We start from the raw sequence: 18,384 nt of genomic DNA, 5'->3' as shown, positions 1-18,384 counted from the left end.
CCCCCCCCCCCCCCCCCCCAAACCACCACCCGTCACGACAACTCCGACGGTCCTCCCCTGAAGGAATGGCCTTGTCGCGCTGCCGAATGGAAACGGGCACGATGCGATCGGTGGGTCGAGCCTTGCACGTGCGGCCATGCCTGATGGACAATGGACCTGATCGCGATCCGCTCGCCGGTCGATCCCGCTCGCTAAGTTGGGCGCACAATCCGGCCACACCACTCGGCAGGATCCGTGAGGATAGCCAACTCTTCGCCCGTGTGATGAGGACCGTGATTGGACCCGGCGGAAAAGTGCCGTGTCGGCCATTCGGTGATAGGTTGACTGCGGAATGACCGACGCATGGAGCGATCGACAGAGGTCGACCAGTGGCCCACTGCCCCGTGGAAATCTTATTTTGGCGGTCGCCAGTAGCTGAGCAGGATGCATCGAGTGCCCGACCGGGTGATTGACTCTCCGGGGGGATGTGGTATTCGCGCAGCTCCTGGAAGGAAATAGCCGGTTCAGAGAATGTCCTGCTTCTGCGGGAGGGTATCGATCCATTCTGCATGGTAAGGTCGAAAAGACGGAAGGCTTGCTGTTGTGCGAATTCCGCCTCGTGGCATCTGGTCGGGATGCATTATGCGAGCGATGTGTCGGCTGTGTGGCAGACTGATCGCTCAAATAGGCAACTTGCAACAAGATGAGGATCAGATACCTGTCATTGCTAGACTTTCAGGAGATCATGCATAACCATTCACCCGATGACTTCCTACTCGGCCCCTCGGCGTTGCTCACAGCCCAAACTTGTCCAAGCTGGTCTCAGCCTTGCGACCGGTCCACTCCGTCAGACTCATCTGCATCCAATGACCTGCATACCTCACAATCGCGGATTGGCCACGTACCATGCCATTCCCCAATGAAAGCTCATCGACGTCGAGGTGGATTGCTGTCCGGCTGCTACTCTAGCTTGCTAAGTCTATTCAGATAGGAGAGTGTGACTGGGTGAGAACACTTCGGGGGAGCAATATGGCAATGATATCGATGAGGAATTAATGGGGTGTTTTATATAGTTGTACGCAACGCACGAAAGAATACAGATGAAGAAAAAGATCTGCCCAGATGACAATTGACATTCTGGATGATAGTCGAGTGGAGACGGAACCAGCAACCCACCAGCATATATATAACTTCGACAAGGCCTCATCTACATACATTCTTGGCCCTCCACTCGTCTGTTCCTCTAATCCTGCGCAAGACGAACCTTGACCGCCCCCGTCACCTCCTTAATATCATCTAGAACATCCTTGATATGGGAATAATACACCGTCTCTTTCCGCACATACCCCCCCACCAGCATACCCAGCACGCTGCCATCCGGCGCGACCACCATCGACCCCGCGTCGCCGGGGATGGCGAACGGGGGACGGGAGTGGTTCGGCACGCTATGCTCGTAGGTCCTCTGGGTGACTGGCTGACCGTGCATGTCGCGGGCCCGAGAGATCAAGACCTGCGCGATGGGGCTGGATGGTGCAGACGAGCCGCCGGTTTTGCGGCCCGTGTTGTGGATGGGTGTGTTTGGTGGGAGCGCAGTATTGCACACGGTGCGGAAGGGGGTTCGTTCCTCGTTGCTGTATTCGTAGGCCTATATACCACGGTATGTTAGACTATCTCGCTAGATTGATCAAACAAGTTAAAAGGGGTATATATAAGGTACCTGATTCAGCCCATCTCGCTCCTGCACCACCTCAATCAAAGCCCAGTCCAACATCCCGGGCTTGGATTCCTCATTGATGCCTCGCTCTCGCGTACGATATAACCCACTCCCCGCGCCGACGGCGCCGAGATGGTGTCTGTTCTCATCGAGGAAGCGTTGCCGCTCGGTCTGCTTCTCCTCGTCGGGGGCTGCACGTCGAATGGCGTCTTGCACGTCGAAGAGGCTGGGTTGGTCGACGCGTAGGACCGGTCGGACGATGCTGTCGGACAAGGTCGGGGCGGTCCATTGCCAGCGGTGCAGAGCGTCTTTGGCCCCGGGGATATCGGTGAGTAGTGCCTGTTGGGCAGGCAAGTGTGGATAGAGTCCATGGAAACAGGACAGGTGGAATCGCTGCCAGGTGGCATCCCCGTCCATCTGGATCTCAACCACTCCGCCAAGAGTCGACGAGGTAGCGGAGCTATCCCGAATCCCAATACTCATCCCCGGCCAAGCCGAGCCAGAAAAGTCCTCAAGACGCGCAAGAGGCACCTGGAAATGCGTCAACGCGTAGTGCCGAAACTCATCGTGCATGAACAGCACGGCACAGTCGGTGATGTCATGACGAGCGAGAATCTGCATGATGGTCGCCATCTCCTCGTCGAAGACGCGGACTGAGTCTAGCTGGACACTGACGATGATAGTTGGAGGATTCTGGAGGGAATTCGCGGATCGCCCATATCGCCAGCATTCCAGCCCGGTCCAGTCCGCGGTGTCGAGTTCCTCCAGGATCGTGTCTCGGATTTGAGGCCACGTGGAGAAGATGGCGTCGTCGGAGTGGATGGGCATCGGGGCTGGTGTATGCAGTAGGATTGATGTGATGATCTCGACGGATGCGTTCGGGTGGTGTCCATCGAGCAATTCCTTGAAGATGGCTTTGGTGGCATCCCGCCAGTTGGAGGAAGTGGTATCTGGGACGACGACCAAGATGGTAGGAATTGACTCCTCCGGATCAACACGGGCCACGCGGCCGGTGACCTGGATGTCTGACCAGGTGATGTCGGCCTCGGTGAGGATCTCGGCGGTCTTCTGGCTGATGTCCTCGTGCTCCTGCGTTAGGGTCCAGCTGGGGTCGGGAGTGATATTCACCGCGGGTAAACTGCAGAGGTAGGGCCCCCCGGCCCGTTGACTGGACTGGAGGAAGCCATCGTCGTCGATGTCCAGGGTTTGGCTGTCGTAGACGGCCAGATGGGGGGCGGAGGGAGGTGGTGCATAGTTGAGAGTGTGGGCACTCAGCCGGGGGATGGACGAGGTATCTTGCACGGGCATATCGCTGATACCGTGACTGTAGAAGGAGTACTGGGAGAGGATGTGGAGAAGATACAAGGGATGATCGTGACCAAGGTTAATGTATGATCACTGATTACTTCCGTTGAATGTAATCTGTAACTACTGACCGGGAGGAAGACAGGAGGTACACCTTTATACCTTTCCTTGAGGGTTCGTTTGAAAGAGGGTTGGAGACTCCCTCTCACAAGCAGGGAAGATTCTTTCCCCTGTCTGTTCTGGCTGCATGATCAGTCGACTGGTTGACAGGTAGGAGACCTGTAAAGCCCTGGGGATGCCGACAGACATATAACTGATCTAGAATACAGTTCAATAGTTCTGAGCATTCTCGGTGACTACTCTTTCCCTCTCTCCAGGTAAACTTCCAATACCATGGAATACCGGCACCTCCCTGGGTTATTTCACGGTGCATTTGTGATCTACTTGCCTTGAACCCGTATCAGAATAGCCGGAGTCTGTTCCTTCGTCTGTGGTCTTTAGTCCAGTATTGTCATTTCGCATGGAGTAGAGTGTATCGAAGCATCAAGCTGGCCTTCCACCAGAGCGGCCATCGGGCATCTGCGAGACTTGTATCCATGTTCCGGACGTTAACTGGGTAGACGTCTAAATCACCTTGGTTATGAAAGTATATGAATTGGATCGCATCCCCTTATCGTATCTCAAGTGGTAGACTGCCTACACTCAGGGTTCAACAATATGCATGTCTCACGGGATCCATCGGATCAAACAGCAAAGATAATGCAGCCGATCCTGCCCCATACCAGATCCTCTCCATAGTGTCCAGGGATCCATCCCCTGTACTGGTATAGAGTTCACAGTTCTTTGAGGTTCCCGGTCCAGTGGTGTCCTCTTTGTCTCTGCCTTTCTTCTTTGCGGATCCTCCCGAGACAAAGACAGACAATGACCCCTTAATATCCATCAAGGGCATTATCAGCAGTGGCATCAGTGTAGACCTGACAAACTAGAAGCTGCAGCGAAAAAGGCCACTCCTCATCCCTTTTCTATCCTTTCAACATATCACTACCATCAAGCGGGTGGAACTATAATGCACTCAATTATCACTATTATTACATCTCGCATATGAACATTAATTACAAACATCAATCTGGACAATCTGGCAATCTGGTCCGCCTCAACCCAGCTACAACGCCGTAATGGACAGCCGTTTGGCCCCCGCATTGCCCGTCAACAAGGCCGATCCACTCGACTGGCGTAGATGATTCGAGTGCTTGGCGGCCTCTTCCACGTCCAAACTGAAGCGGCGTGGCCGTTCCCACATTCCTACCGATTCGTCGGCCGTGGACGTTGATTTCGCTTCCAGCTTGGCGGACGAGAGTCCGAACTTGGTCGCAATCTGCTGTACCCGTTCCTGCGCCGCGGTCGCATCGATTGCGGCACTCTGGCCTTCTTTGGCCAGTCGCGATTGGGCTCGCTGCAGGAGTTCCAGATGCTGCGTGACGGCGTTGACTGCCGCCGTCTGGTCGTCGGTCTCGTCGTTCAATAGCTCCGCTAGTGCTGTCTCGTGCAGAGCCGCCGCGGCGAGGTTGTTCCCCGACGCCGTGTACAGTCCCGACAGCAACTTGTTCATCTCCAGTGTGACTGGATCCGAGTTACCCCACACCTGGCGGAGGTTGTAGCAAATATCCTTGCCCAACGTCGTGGCGGCCGTGACATGCCCCCGACAGAACCGAGTCTCAACGAGTCGTCGACCAATCCAGACCACGGCCGGCAGCGTCCATGTCTTTTGCACAATCCGGGAGGTCCAGAGGTCGGTAAGAATAGCCTGCATCATTGGTCAGATACCACGAAAGTATTATAGAAGTGGAAAAAGAAAAGAGGGGGAAGGGCTACCTCGAGATCTTCAAACATTTCGTGTTCGCCCAGAACCGTCACAAGATCGTTGAGCTCCTCAAACGGAAGATCGGAAAATTCCATCGAGCTTTCCTGCGCATTCGCCATGATTTCCTGCAGAAGCATCTGCGATTCCAATGACATCGCCTTGGCCGTGGTGGCGTCACTGCACTTGGTCACCTGGTAGCCGTTGAGGTACAAGCACAGTTTGATCGCCGTAAAGATGCTCTCCATCAGACGCAGCCCATCAGTCAAATGGACGAACGAGTGGAACACGCCAGTCACGTCGGCAGCTTCCTGGAACCGAGACTGGTTGCAGAGATCCTTGACCATGCTGGTCGTCTGCGTTACAAGGTTGATGTTGTAGTCATCGTGCAGCGACTCGCGTCGACACATGGAATAGAATTGATAAACAACATCCTTCTGCCGGAGCGGCTGCGCCACCGACAGCGTGTTGCAAAAGTACTCGTACAGCTGGTCCTGGGTGCTCTGTGCAGCCGCCGCGCGCTTCTGCTCCGTCTGCAAACGATGCAGCTTCTCACCCGCTGCTAGCGTGGGCATCAGATCATGGCTGGCCAGGCTCTGCTGGAACACGCTGTACACCCGACCCTCGCGAGACAGGTCGTCCAGGATCTGGCGAGCCGTGCGCGTCCGGCCAAACACCTCTTCGAACGACGCCACAAACACCGCCGGCCGGTACTCGTCGAGGTTCTGCCGCTGGGCCGCTGGGGTTTCATGAATGACCTGCTGGTGCAAGCTGTCGATGAGCTGCCACCCTTCAGTGGTGTACCCACATTCGAGGTAGATTTCCGCAAGTTGACGGGCCCGGTCAACCAGGGCATCATGGTTGGCAGTGACGTGAACTACCTCGTCAACATGTTCATTCAGCAGATCGGCTCCCTTGCGGCGGGACTCGACGTTATCCTGAAGAGCATACATCCGGGCAATCTCACGGAGCCACATCAGCGTGGTCGGAGCGGACAAACCCTGTTGCTGCTTGCACAGCGCAAGCTCTTCATTGTACAAGGCGCTGGCTTGTGCCGACGTATCCTTGTTGCGCATATGCAGCTGGGCCATGCGGTGCTTAATGTCCATCGGCAGCGGCTGGGTCATGTCCGACAGGGAGCGCGAGGCCTCCGCAGCAGGTACCCAGTCGTTGGTCTTGAGCACCTGTCGGTACAGATCGATGGCCTCGCCGGTATGCCGGTCGTCGCTTGCACAGAGCGCAGCCAGATACATAGTTGCATCGCGTGTCCGACTGCTGGTAGGTCCATACAGCTTACGGCACAGCTGCTGATGCTGCGACGCAACCTGCCGGCGCTCCGCGTAGCCCGCCTCGCGGGAAGTGCTCTCCAGAATCGCCATGTACCCTGTGTAAGTCTTGGGAAGCAGGCCTTCCAGCAAAGCACGATCGTAGCCGTCCTTTTCATCGAAGCGCACCAGCGTCGGCCACAGGTGGCGGTAGACCTCAAGCGCAGAATCCCATTTCTTGTCCTGCTCGTACAAAGTCACCAGGGCGACGGCGGCACGGACACCGGACGAGGAAATCTTGCCATCGCGAATGCAGGCCTTGTAGATGTGGCGGTAGCTATCTTCCGCCTCCACCCGCCGGTCCAGCCGCAGAGCCAGATCGGCTTCGTAGTAGCGGCTGTCCAACGTGTGCTTGTCGTGCGACCCCAGGCGCGACGCGAAGAACTCGCTGACCTGATGCAGGAGCACCAATGCCTTGTCAAACTGAAATGTGGTCTCGTAGAATTCCACCACGGTCTTTGTCACGGAAGTGACGGCCGGCACCGCAACCTGGTCCGCAGTGATGGATGCTTTGAAGGCATTCCCATAGACAGTGGAAGCAGTCGCCACGTCCAGGCGACGGAACAAACAATAAGCGTAGTCCAGGGCAATGCTGGACATGAGTGGGGACAGCTCAGAAGAAAATTTGGCCTTGGCTTGGGGATCTTCAACCGTCGGCCAGGCATGCTTGAGCACCGCCCAGGAACAATCCGAGCCCTGGCGCCACTCCTCCTCTCGAATGCATCGCGTGGACAACTGGTGGGAGAGCATCAGGATCGACACCATGTCGCGCTCACTACCAGCAGACGCCAGAGTATCCATCCAGCCGGGCAAGAGTTCGTGGTCCTCAGGCGACAGCGCGGCCAGGATGTATTCGGTTTCGGCCGCAGTGGCATCGTGGCTCGGAATCATCCCTTCCGTGAGCCCTTCCGCCAGCGACACAGCCTGGGGGGAATACTGCTGTCCCGAGGATCGGTAATACTTCCACATCTGGAGTGCAAGTGCGCGGTCCATATCGGTCAGGTTCATTTCCCGCGCTTCGCCACGCAGCTCCTCGGCGCGTTTCACCATCTCCGGAGACTTGATGCCGCCCTCGGCCTCCAGCTCGGCAGAGAGCTCCCGCAGGATGGTCGTGGCTTGGTCCGAGCGACCCTGGCGGCGCAGGAACTGCGAGTAGTAAAACGCCACCTTGGTTTTCTGGTCCCAGGCCGTGGTCGCGTCGACGTCGCGGAGGGACAGTCCGGTCCACAACCGCGACAGCACCGTCTCGGCTCGGCCCGTTTGGCCATACTGCTCATACAGCTGCGCCAGATACAGTGAGTACGCAACACGACGCGGGTCGGTCGCATCCATCGACTGCAGCATCGTCTCGTACTTGGTGGCAGCCAGTTCCAGTGCCAACTCGTCGGGAGGGGTGATGTCGAAGTGCTTGGTAAGGAAGTCGGCGGCTTGCATGGTCTCCGCCGAGTGCGCACCGTAGGTTTTTACCGTCTGACGGTAGAAGGTCTTCGACACATCATACGCGGCATCGTTTTTCTGGTTCTGCTGGTACGTGTTGACCAGTCGATCGAGATACTGGAGCCGCTGAGCGAAGCTGATGTCGGACGAGCCCCATCCAGACAGGGCCATGTCCCGCAGGGTGTCGGTCTTCATGCCGGCGGCGCGATCCGCGCGACCAGCTCCCTCCGGTGTGGCGACCAGCATCTGTTCCAAATCATGGGTGATCGTGCTGCTGGTCCCCAGCTGGCTGCGGCTCAGAGTCCACGCCTGGTACATGTGATCGTTGGCCCAAGAGGCATGCGCCTTCTCTGATGCTCGAGCACTCAGAATCAGACTCTGCAGGACGGCGGGGGAGTCGCTGCCCAGAACGACACGACGAACCCCGACCGACAGCCGGTACAGTTCCATAATGCTCGACCGGCTGAACTGCGACTCCCGATTGGTGAGCTCCAGCTGTGCAAACAGCACGGTATCGGGCAGAGCGCGGCGGAAGGACGTGGGGAACGAGAGCTCCCGGTCCGACGAAGCCATGGGCGAGGCCAACATGTGGGAAAGCCAGTACCGCGCGGTATACTCGAGCAGCACATAGGCGTCCAGATAGCGGTCGCGGACATCAACGTTCATCTTGTCCCAGGAGACGGTGATCTCATCGGATACGGAGCGACGGACCCATGCCAGACAACGGATCAGAAGATCGTAGTGAGCGTCCGCCAGAGAGAACGGAAGCTCTTGACGCATCTGGGCTCGCGCCTGAAGATGCTCGCGAATCATGGGGTGGCGGAAGGAAACAAAGCCATCCCGCACTGCGACCAACCGGTGCAGCGGCTGGAAGACATCACGCTCCACGTTGGGGACCCGATGTGCGACCTTGAGGGTTTTGAGATCGACGGCCAGCAGCTGCTCGATTTCCGGCACGCGCAATGGCCGCTCACTGGCGGCCAACCAGGCCAGAAGGCTCTGCGTCCCCACGCGGTTCAGATTGATATTGTGCAGGTGATGATCAATGAGGTCTCCCAGCGTGTTGGGCATCTTTCCGATGGCGGCCGTCATGTCATTGTATGTCGTCTGGTGACGGATGGCCTCTGCGGCCAACTGTGCCCATACGAAGCACCCCTGGGAGCGCTTGACAATTGATCTAGTAAGGGACTCGCGCTGGGAGGGCTCCAGACCGGAAAAGGACGAGTCAGACAGCATGATGTCCGTGACTGCCTCCTGGAGATCCTGGAGGGTCGTGTCGGCATTCATAGCGATCTGGTGGGTGCGTGTAGTCTCCCGGATCGGCAGCAGGTCGGTCGACATCGGTCGGCTGAAGATGATCAGTTTCGACGGGGTATGGGCAACGGTGTCTTGGAGCAGACCCAAGAACGCGCTGACTGTGGTCTCTGCGTGTTTCATTTGGTCAAACCCGTCGACCACCAGCATGAAGTGCAGGTTGGACTGGACGGCCGTGCGGATCGCGGTCCACAACTGGCCTTCCACCTGCGGATCGGAGGCGCCGGACACGGCCAATTCCAGAGCGCTTGTCACGGCGACCAGAATGGCATCCTGGGTCTTGCGACTGCTCACGCAATGGTCGAGCATCTGGATCAGGATGCACTTGAGGATACTGAGTGTCAGGGTGGAGATCGGCACATCGGATCGGATAGCGACCGGGATGACGTTCCAGATGTCATACTCTGAGGAGGCTTGGAGCCTTTCCACTGTCCATTGGGCCAATGCACTCTTGCCGCAGCCGGGGTTGCCCCGGATCATCATCATGCTACGACGTCCCATGGCGAAGGTGGTGAGATGGGGCTCGAACCAGGAGAAGGAGCCGTCCGCCAAGGAATGATTGTGACTTTCGAGCAACATCTGCAACGGACGATCCTGCAGCTCCAGAAACTGGTAGATAGCAGGCAGGTCTACGGTCGTGTGTTGCTTCGCAGTGCCTGACTCCAGGACCAGAGAGAAGATGCGCCGCCAATGGGTGATGAACCGATTGGTGTAGCGGAAGAACGCAACATCCACGGCGGAACTCATCGTCTGCCAATGCTGCGTCCGGATGGCCTGACGATATTCCGAGGTGACATGAACCACCAGCTGTAGCAAATGGGCATAGATCTCAGCCACCTGTTGTTGAAGGGGGCGAGAAACCGGGAAGAAGGTCTCTTGCTGGAGCAAGAGCGAGATTCCGATCGTGACGCGACCGTAGCGACCAAAAAGGCTCTCAAGAACATCGATATGATCAATTCCCATCTACCCAGATTATCAGTCTCGGGACAGCTTCAATCCTTCCAGGAATCATACCTCAAGCAGGAGCAGATTAGTCCCCCAGACCATCTGGGTGGCTTCCTCAGCCCCGTCCATGAAGCTGTGAACCGAGTCCCGCAAGGAACCGACAGCGACGGCGAGGCGCGAGGCGCGCCGCAAGGCGCCATCCAGGCGACTTCCATCCGGAGGCATGCGCCGAAGCCGTTCGGCAGCAATGGTATCGAAGAAGACATCCAGGCTTGGGGCTTTCAATTGAATCTCTCGGGCCGTCAGTCCGAGCCGGGTGGGACACTCCTGGGAGACGGTGTTGACCGTCTCCCGCAGAATTGGGAGGGATGCCGTGCCCCCATTCACAGCAAGGGTTCCCATGGTGTGATTGGAAGACATTGCTGGATCATTTGGGGTCGAATGGTGGGAAGCATAGGGAGCAATTGGCTTCCGGTCGTACGTGGTTGCTGGACGGTATATGAGTTCCCGATCCCTCCACGAGGGTGGATGATGCGAGGAGCGCTGAAACCCGAGTCCTGACCAATTCTGACATCATTGTACTCCCCCGTTTCGGCTCGTTGCTTGCTTCTTGCCATGGAGTCGCGTTGGAGGGATAAAATGCGGCCTGACCGTGGTTCTCAAGAGCTAGGGGGAGTTTGTCGCGGGGGTGGATCGGGCAGGGGAGAAGCCATCCCGGGCGCACTGCCAATAATGATCGATTGGGCCACGTGAAATTGGCGTAGTCGTGGTGTCATGGGCTTCATTGTTGACTCCGAACTGTGGTTGCGGTGCGTCATGAGAAGGTGGAAGTCAATGACATCATGGAAGTCAATGGGATAGTTCGCATGCGGTAGGTCAGTGACTCACTTTGTTGGTGGGGATAGTCTCAAGGACGAGGTTATATAAGCCGCAAAAGGCCGATCATGACATTGTGTGTGAGACGCGCCTGGGGGTGATGATGATGGAGGGAGGAGAAGATGGAAGTGCGATGGAGCGCGCGGAAGCCGCCCGGCCACCCCGGAGTCACGGGGCCCCTCCATACATCCCAGCCCCATTACCATCCCCCTACGAATTGAGGGCAGAATTATTCTGCTAGCTCATCGGGTTGGATCTTAAGTGAGTGTCCATTGTGCTAGAGATGCGTATCAATCTTTGCTTATCAGGCGATTGCCATTGTATTCCCCAATCCCTGCTGGCCGAAACTATCAACTCATCCCCCACCATCCATACGGTAAATCCCAGCATGCACTGCTGGAGGCGCAGAATGATCTGGCCCACCTGATGGCTCCCTCCCTGCTCGGAAATGTCCGGGAGGCTGGCCCGACCATCATCGGTACATGGTTTCCACGGTAGACCCTGGTCTAGCGAGCCCATTGCGTTGGTTCCGTACCATGACCTGCAAGACTGGAACGTTTCCAGTGGTCAAGTCGGAGTTCTTTGTTGACGCCTCGAGTGGGAGCATGCATCATCCATTGTAACAAGGACCCTAGCCCTGCCACCTGAAAACAAAAGTTAGCCACGAAGTGGGCTCTGTCCACGAATCAGGTCACCTAGCGGGGATTTGCCTTCATCGCCCCACGATCCATTGCAATCTTTCCATCCAGCCGTTCCAGGAACGCTCATTTAACCCTAGTCCTGGTTAGTGATGGCCAGCATGGTTCCGGTTACCCTCACCGTAAATAAGCGCGTCGACCAATCCTTGGGACATGATGCAAATCTGTATCTCCGTTAGTGGAGCCCGAAGAAACCCCATCTCGATCACCTTTTCTAGAATATCCAGCGCCAGGGGAGCCCGCCTTCCTGTCGTTCCTTGGTAGATCCGAACGGCAGTTGGAATGATCCAGATCATTGCATATACTGTGGGGTATATCATCATTCGAAAAGACACCTGCTTGGTCATTTAGCTGTATCACAAACACCTAGGCAACGGCTAACCTTTTTCAGTGAGCGCGACGAGCGATGGGGCCGGGTTGGCCTATTCCCAATCTCCAGACGCTGCCACTGGTGTAGATCTGCGGGGAGAGTCTCCAGAGTAACTTCATGATCGCTCGAGATCGATTTGTGGGACTGATAGAGAAAGAGACACAGACGAGTGTAAATACATAGGATAATAAAGATGATCATCCATCGTGGGATAAAGTTCGTGAGGAGTCGGACACGGTCACTGGTGAACCAGCACCCTGCTTTCATCAACAGCGGTCTCAAACTGTGTATTCAGGAGACCTACAGCCACCGGTATTCTCGTACCCAACGATGGTGAGACCGAGCCCTGCCCAAAGGAGTGAGAGACTCCATGGAACGCACCAGAAGGCGATTCGATGGTTCTGCACCCATGAGGCAGCTCGAGTATAGTCCATCAGGATCAGGTACGTGCAAACCGCAATGGAGAGAATCCAGTAGTCGGCTAATAAGCCAGTCAATATATGTTCGCCAGTAAGACCCGCTTCTTACTTTGGACAATAAAAGCTTGAGCCATGAACCCATTAAAGCTGCAGAATGGCTCAAGGGATATGCTCCCTATGTGGGAGCCCGAGACATTCAGGCTGGCCGAGATGACAACATTCAATGCTGCGACAAACTCACTAATCCCGAGACCTAGGTGTGTCAGATGGCCGTCTTCCCGTGGATAGGATTAATAGTACCGAGTATCAGTTGATGGCGGAATGTACGCAAAGTTGGCACAATCTGTCGCATGTCAGCAACTGAGAAAGCCACTTGGGTAATGATCTCACCAGAAAGCTCAGAATAACCCATCCTGATCCCAGCATAGAAGCTGCCGAAACAACAAGAATTGCCCGTGACTCAAGCTCTTCGGCTTCTGTCCTCTCAGGCCCGGTGGATGCAATGTGCTCCATTGTTGTGGCGAGCTCAACCTCCAGCTTTTATATACTGCATTGCCTTGAAAAGACATCCGAAATAACCCAGCATGTGGGACATTCCAGGCTAGATATCATGATGTCGGGCACCTCCTATCAAACCCGAAGTACCCGCGGAGTTGATCATCCCACTCAGCGCCGTGGAGATCGGCAGTCATGCACAAGATAATCCAAAAAAGCAATTTCCGATTGCGTGCTTGTAAGGATTGTCGTAGCGTATACTTGGTGCGGTTGTTTCAACATGAACATTTTGATTCTCACAACAAGAGTCAACTTGGACCATGTTATGTGGAAGTCCCCAGCACAAGTATCCACATTTTCTGGGGCATTTATCATACCACTTTGTGATGCCATAGTAAGGCAGGGGAACATATTGCTCACACCCGAGATCAAGTCTGCAGCATGCAGTAGGCCAACGGCGCGAGCTGCGGCAACCAGCTGATTGTCGATCTCTGATCCAGGGGTACGGTAGCCTCTGAGCACGGATTCTCTTATGATGGCCTGCCTACACACTCGTCCCGTTTACGTCGAAATTGATGGAATTGCTTTTGCCGGTGGTTGCTTTTTCTGATGAGATCGTGCTGAGGCTGAGCAGAACCCAAGTTTGAGGTTTGCTATTAAGTGGCATACCCATCCGTCTAGCAGCATGACACTGGGCGGAAAGCCGAATGTCTTGCTGCCTGTTGCTGGCGAAAGGTTATTCCCAGAATGCAGCCATTCACCGATCAGGGTCCATTTATCTTTGGAGGCAGCACAGGCATCCGACGCTTGCTCCGAGGGAGCGATTTACTGAACCAATCCTTATCGCTGCAAGTGTTTGGGCTGCCCTGGTGTACTAATAATATCCTAGTGGGTTCAGGATATGCGGTGAGGTAGGTACGCGACCAGGACTATTCCCAATGTCTAAACAATGGATCCGTGCCCGGGGATTATCCCGGGCAAAAAATTAAGAATAGCAGTTTAGACTTACTCCCGTCTTCAATATCATTCCTAAAGATCTGATCTAGCCCCTGCCGACATGCCCTCAGTTATTCTCAACAGACGGCTCCGGCCCGTACCCAACATAGGCCGTCGTCAATTGGTGGCGCACCCACTATAATGTCAGCTTTTGCTGCACCGAATATTAGGTCTCCTAACTCACCTGTCCGGCTTTAAATGACTTTTTACACGCAGGTCTGTCCTCGGAAATGCAGTTCGGCAGCACCGACACGGTCGTGTCATAGTTCACGCCAAAGAAGAACGGGATGGTATATCGCTCCTGTCCAGCAAGGTTGGTCACACGATGAATTGTGGATATGAACCGCTTGTTCGTCCTACAGACGTCAATCACCTCTCTACATCCAAGGGCATCATTCATACCAGATGGACAGGCAATCTGAAATATTCACGACCAACGTCCCTGGAATGGGCGGCGCCAGAATCCATTCTTGTCGAGCGTTGAGGACCTGCAGTGCGGGGACCTGATCTTGTGACAGGATGGTGAAGCACTCATAGTCCTATTGGTACGCCAATAGTGTCAGCACATATCAAGCTGCGCCCTTGTGGTCTACCTACCGTGTGCTCCCCAAGCCCGATTTTCACCTCATTCGTAACTGGCTGACGCGGGTAATGCAGCATTCTCGACGTCGCCCCGGGGTACGTTACCATCGGGTCAAAGAAGTCCTCTGGTAGATCAAGGGCTAGCGCAAATATTCGTATCAACCCCCGACATAAGGTCAACGCCTCGGCAAAGTATCGAAGATAGACCTCACGAAAGCCAGGGACATCCTCACCCGGCCACTGATTGTCTCCATAGAGGTTATATGTGTCAGGAGGAAGAACGTCATTCCGGCTTTTCTGGGGATCTGCTGCTATCTCGTATCCGATATCGAAGGATTCGGAGAAGGCTCCGAGTGAGGGGTCCGGATGGGGGGTGGTATCCGTGCCAGTGGGTTGCTCCGAGAAGAGGGGCATGAAACCGCGATATTTCTGGCTGAATTAGCGAACAGTCAACTGCGTAGGCTAGGTGTAAGGTTGTATGCCTTTGACTTTCCGATATAGTATTCCAGCTTGTGCTCGTCCGAGAGCGTGAAGAACCGATGCGCCATCTCATGAAGAGAAGCGATGAGGTCTTCGGCGATCCCATGATTCTACGAGTAGTGAGCTATCTGGAACTCAAAGTACTTTGGCGTAGCTACCTTGATGTAGAAGAATCCAACCTCGGTGCAGGCGTTGAATATCTCTTTTGCCAGCTGTTTGCGCTCCTTGAGCAGCGGACTTTTTAAGGTGGAGAGGTCGATAATGGGGATTCGATCGAACTCGCCTGGTAGCGAGCTGTGAGATGCCATTTGCGTCAACTCTAGGTATGAGGAGTTTAATCAGGGATAAGTTGAATGAAGTGTTCCTGAGAGTGAGAGTGACGTGGAATGCAGCGAGTGCACCGTCATTCCATTGCTACCATTGCTATCTCTGGAAGGCTTATCACCCCGCGCGGGGCCTTATCGCGGCCGAGAGCACGGAGAAGAGGTTCGATAGGGTGCCATGGCATCCACCCTTTTGGTCTTAATCATCTTGTAAAAGGCAGAGCAAGAAAAAGAAGAAAAACAGGGGGCAAAACAAAGGCAGCAAGGGAGATCCAGAGCAGAGAGCCAAATTACGGATAAGGATGGGGATCGTACATGGAGGAAGAAGGAACCGGTCGTGGCAAAATCAAAAAAGAATGACCAGACTGGGGCTCGATCCCAGGACCTTATCGGTGTTAACGATACGTGATAACCAACTACACCATCCGGCCAATTGTTGGAGAACTTCTTAGGTTTTATGCAATATATTCCAAAAAGAAAAAGGGTAACCCATCGACAGTCTAGATGATCGCACCGTTTGTGGCTTATTTTCGTAACGCCATCCCCCTCTACCAACATCACCGTATCAATCCATGTCATCAGAAATCATCGGTGTACTATATTAGGGACTACTTGGGTCTCGCGTTATCCTCTTTTCACGTCTCATTCAATGTCTCCCACCCAGAGGGTCCAATCCAGGGGTCCACGCGTTCCAGTGGTGGGGATATATATGTTCGGTGGTAACCACACCCCGTCCCCGCGTTGTCTCTGTGATCAGCTACTAACCCATCCCATCACCCCAGCTCCAAACAGGAAATAAACCCAAAGACCCCATGACTGACTTGAGTCCGCAACTGGATATACACTGCTCCACCCCCTCGGGTGTGCTGACGTGAGACCGTTACCATAGTTAAGGCTCCACCATTTTGCAAGTTACAATCGAGATTATTCGATTCTGCCAGGGCCTTGCTAGTCCAGCTCATTTTTGTTGCCAGTGATCAAGTATTGCTCGCACGAATCCTGTCAGCCTGCCACGGCAGACGTGGTCACACCTGCAGTAGAATCAGTCATGCTAGTCCCACCAGACTATCCAGGGCCTAGACAGCTAAGCCATCTGGCTTGTGCTCTTCGAAACACCCTAGGGATGGCCTGAGCGAAATCAAAGGCATAGCTCGGTCAGACTTTGGAGAAAGAAATGTCCTCGAACGATAAAGTCTCACTACGGAGTACAGGATACACAGGTTGATCTGATTGTTGGGGGACTGACTGATGTATCACATGATCACTCTTGGACCAAGCCAGCCCCCACCGGCTGCTAGTCGGCCATCGGTAACCGCCGGGGCGACAACTGGGGTTAGCCTAGAGCCTGGGCTTAATCCTGGTCCCCTTGGTCGCATTTGAACCCAGAGCCGCACTGGATGGTAACTTCTTTCCTCCCCGGCCCAAAACCATACCAGATCACAGCGTCTCGGGTCCTGACCAAGATGGCACATATCCAATTAACTCTAACCCTAAGACGTAAGAAAGTGAGTGGGAAACGATCTAGAACGGGGTGTCGAACCTGCCGGTAAGGGACACTGCGGGATTGAGGAGAAATCTGCAGTACTGACGAGATGACCGATGCCCAGCATCCGGCGAATTAAGTGCGACGAAACCCCAGGGCGATGTAAGAACTGCATCGCTGCCAATTGGCAATGTGAGGGGCTTGATACGTACCGGTTGCCCCGAAAAGCCGGCACAGGCCTGTGGGACATGGGCACCCGCATAGGCTGGTCCATGACCGCGGACGAACATCGATGCTTCTCGTACTTTCAGCACCACACTGTTGCGAACCTGACCGTTTTTTTCGACTCGCCACTCTGGCAGCAGCTGGTCCTGCAGATGTCCCGAGCCGACCCGGCTGTGTTCCATGCGGTAAACATGTTGAGCGCCGCGCAGCAAGAGTCGGAGGCGCATGAAATGCAGCTATCGGAAGGGGCACACCGTCGCAGTCAAGGGTATTACTTTTCTCTCCGGGAGGCCACGCGGACCATGAGACTCCTAAATGAACGTCACGCCTCCCAGGATCCCCAGCTGCGTCAAGTGATTCTCGTATGCTGTCTGCTCTTCGTAATATCCGAGGTGCTCCTGGGACGTTGGGATTGTGCACTTGCGCATCTGCGTAGTGGTCTTCGTATACTAAAAGAGCTCGAGGACCACAACCAGCTTGAGTCAGAGGTTGCACCGGCCTTACTGGCGGTATTCCGGCGCTTGGATGTCCAGGCCTCGCTGTATGGCACCGGTGATCCCATCTTGCGTTTGGAGCAGGAGCCGAACTCGTCGTCACATCTGTTCCAGGCCCCTTCAGGGGGATTCACTAGCCTGAGCCAGGTACAAGAGGCTCTGGCAAATGTGATGGAACAGGGGATTCCCCTTTTTTCCCGGAGCCTGATCCTTTCCGAGACCAACTACGAGTCACTCTATTTGACCCAGGGACGCCTACTTAGGGGCCTCGCCCAGTTTGACGAGCACTTCAAGCTCTTCTACGAGCGACACTATCACAAGCTGAGCGAAAAAGAGCGCCGGGGCGCAGACATTGTTAAACGGAACTATATTGGCCACACCCTGGCTCTCAAGATGCTGTTCATCCATGGCCCAGTTCCCGAGCATTTTATTCCAGATTTCCTTGCTGTGCTGCAGGCCCATGAGGACAAGTTCGACCAATTCCGGAAGCTGTCAGGCATGGTCATGGATCACCTTTTAATCGCCAATGTGTACCTGGTGGCCACACGGTGCCCGGACGCAGGGATTCGCTTGCGGGCGATCTATCTCCTGCGAGCCTGGCCGCATTATGAGGGGCTGCACAATTCCGTCGTGGCGGCGATGATGGCATTCCGGGCGCTCCAGAGGGACTTTCCCAATCAGAAAATTGCCAACTCGATCGTGCGGATGACCAAGAAAGACGAAGGCTTTCTATTCGACTCGATCAAGTCCATGAGGAATGGCAGTGTCCAGCCCACGATTCCAATAGTGAAATTGTCCGACCTCCTGCAGGGGTGTATATGAGGTGAAATAGCGAGCTTAGACATCAGCGTTACTTATTATATTAAAGGATTGCCAGATTGAATGATCACCTCATCATCGATCCTTGATCCTGACATCTCCGAGATGTCCGAGGTCACTCATGAAACCCGATCCGATTTGGCCGGGCTTATCCCAATCGACCTGGTGAGCCGATAACCGGTGTCAGATGCATCTTTACAAATGACGAGCACAAAAGCATCCCACATCAACCACGCCTCCTTTCCCC

The 18,384-nt window shown here is 55.0% G+C and overlaps 5 protein-coding genes and 1 non-coding gene across 6 annotated transcripts; 1 reads left to right on the top strand and 5 right to left on the bottom strand.

Moving 5' to 3' along the window:
• Positions 1–1,096: 1,096 nt before the first annotated feature.
• BO80DRAFT_483291 (uncharacterized protein) lies at positions 1,097–3,001 on the bottom strand (the record flags this gene model as incomplete). The annotated part of the gene is made up of 2 exons (XM_025723432.1): positions 1,097–1,624; positions 1,697–3,001. 2 exons carry the CDS (start codon positions 2,999–3,001, stop codon positions 1,223–1,225), a joined length of 1,707 nt encoding a protein of 568 aa, XP_025579153.1. The 3' UTR covers positions 1,097–1,222.
• A 1,159-nt stretch (positions 3,002–4,160) lies between these two features.
• BO80DRAFT_346766 (uncharacterized protein) lies at positions 4,161–10,297 on the bottom strand (the record flags this gene model as incomplete). Its single annotated transcript, XM_025715385.1, has 3 exons — positions 4,161–4,802; positions 4,871–9,895; positions 9,947–10,297. The coding sequence occupies 3 exons, from the start codon at positions 10,295–10,297 to the stop codon at positions 4,161–4,163; spliced, it is 6,018 nt and encodes a 2,005-aa protein (XP_025579152.1).
• A 1,240-nt stretch (positions 10,298–11,537) lies between these two features.
• BO80DRAFT_441673 (putative cAMP receptor-like protein) lies at positions 11,538–12,753 on the bottom strand (the record flags this gene model as incomplete). The annotated part of the gene is made up of 7 exons (XM_025721207.1): positions 11,538–11,615; positions 11,661–11,786; positions 11,834–12,078; positions 12,126–12,302; positions 12,350–12,493; positions 12,541–12,583; positions 12,631–12,753. The coding sequence occupies 7 exons, from the start codon at positions 12,751–12,753 to the stop codon at positions 11,538–11,540; spliced, it is 936 nt and encodes a 311-aa protein (XP_025579151.1).
• A 992-nt stretch (positions 12,754–13,745) lies between these two features.
• BO80DRAFT_499571 (isopenicillin N synthase family dioxygenase) lies at positions 13,746–15,364 on the bottom strand. The gene is made up of 6 exons (XM_025724195.1): positions 14,952–15,364; positions 14,796–14,903; positions 14,329–14,742; positions 14,134–14,270; positions 13,916–14,087; positions 13,746–13,867 (listed from the first exon to the last, which is right to left on the bottom strand). Exons 1-6 carry the CDS (start codon positions 15,099–15,101, stop codon positions 13,799–13,801), a joined length of 1,050 nt encoding a protein of 349 aa, XP_025579150.1. The 5' UTR covers positions 15,102–15,364; the 3' UTR covers positions 13,746–13,798.
• Positions 15,365–15,473: 109 nt separating this feature from the next.
• Positions 15,474–15,547, bottom strand: BO80DRAFT_t46. Its single transcript has one exon. It is a non-coding gene; the product is annotated as a tRNA-Val (tRNA).
• Positions 15,548–16,579: 1,032 nt separating this feature from the next.
• On the top strand, positions 16,580–18,140 carry BO80DRAFT_346898 (Zn(II)2Cys6 transcription factor; the record flags this gene model as incomplete). Its single annotated transcript, XM_025715393.1, has 2 exons — positions 16,580–16,662; positions 16,724–18,140. 2 exons carry the CDS (start codon positions 16,580–16,582, stop codon positions 18,138–18,140), a joined length of 1,500 nt encoding a protein of 499 aa, XP_025579149.1.
• Between the last annotated feature and the right edge of the window lie 244 nt (positions 18,141–18,384).

Source organism: Aspergillus ibericus (genome assembly GCF_003184845.1).
Source record: "Aspergillus ibericus CBS 121593 unplaced genomic scaffold BO80scaffold_5, whole genome shotgun sequence".
Lineage (NCBI taxonomy): Eukaryota > Fungi > Ascomycota > Eurotiomycetes > Eurotiales > Aspergillaceae > Aspergillus > Aspergillus ibericus.
This window is presented reverse-complemented; position numbering and strand designations above follow the sequence as displayed.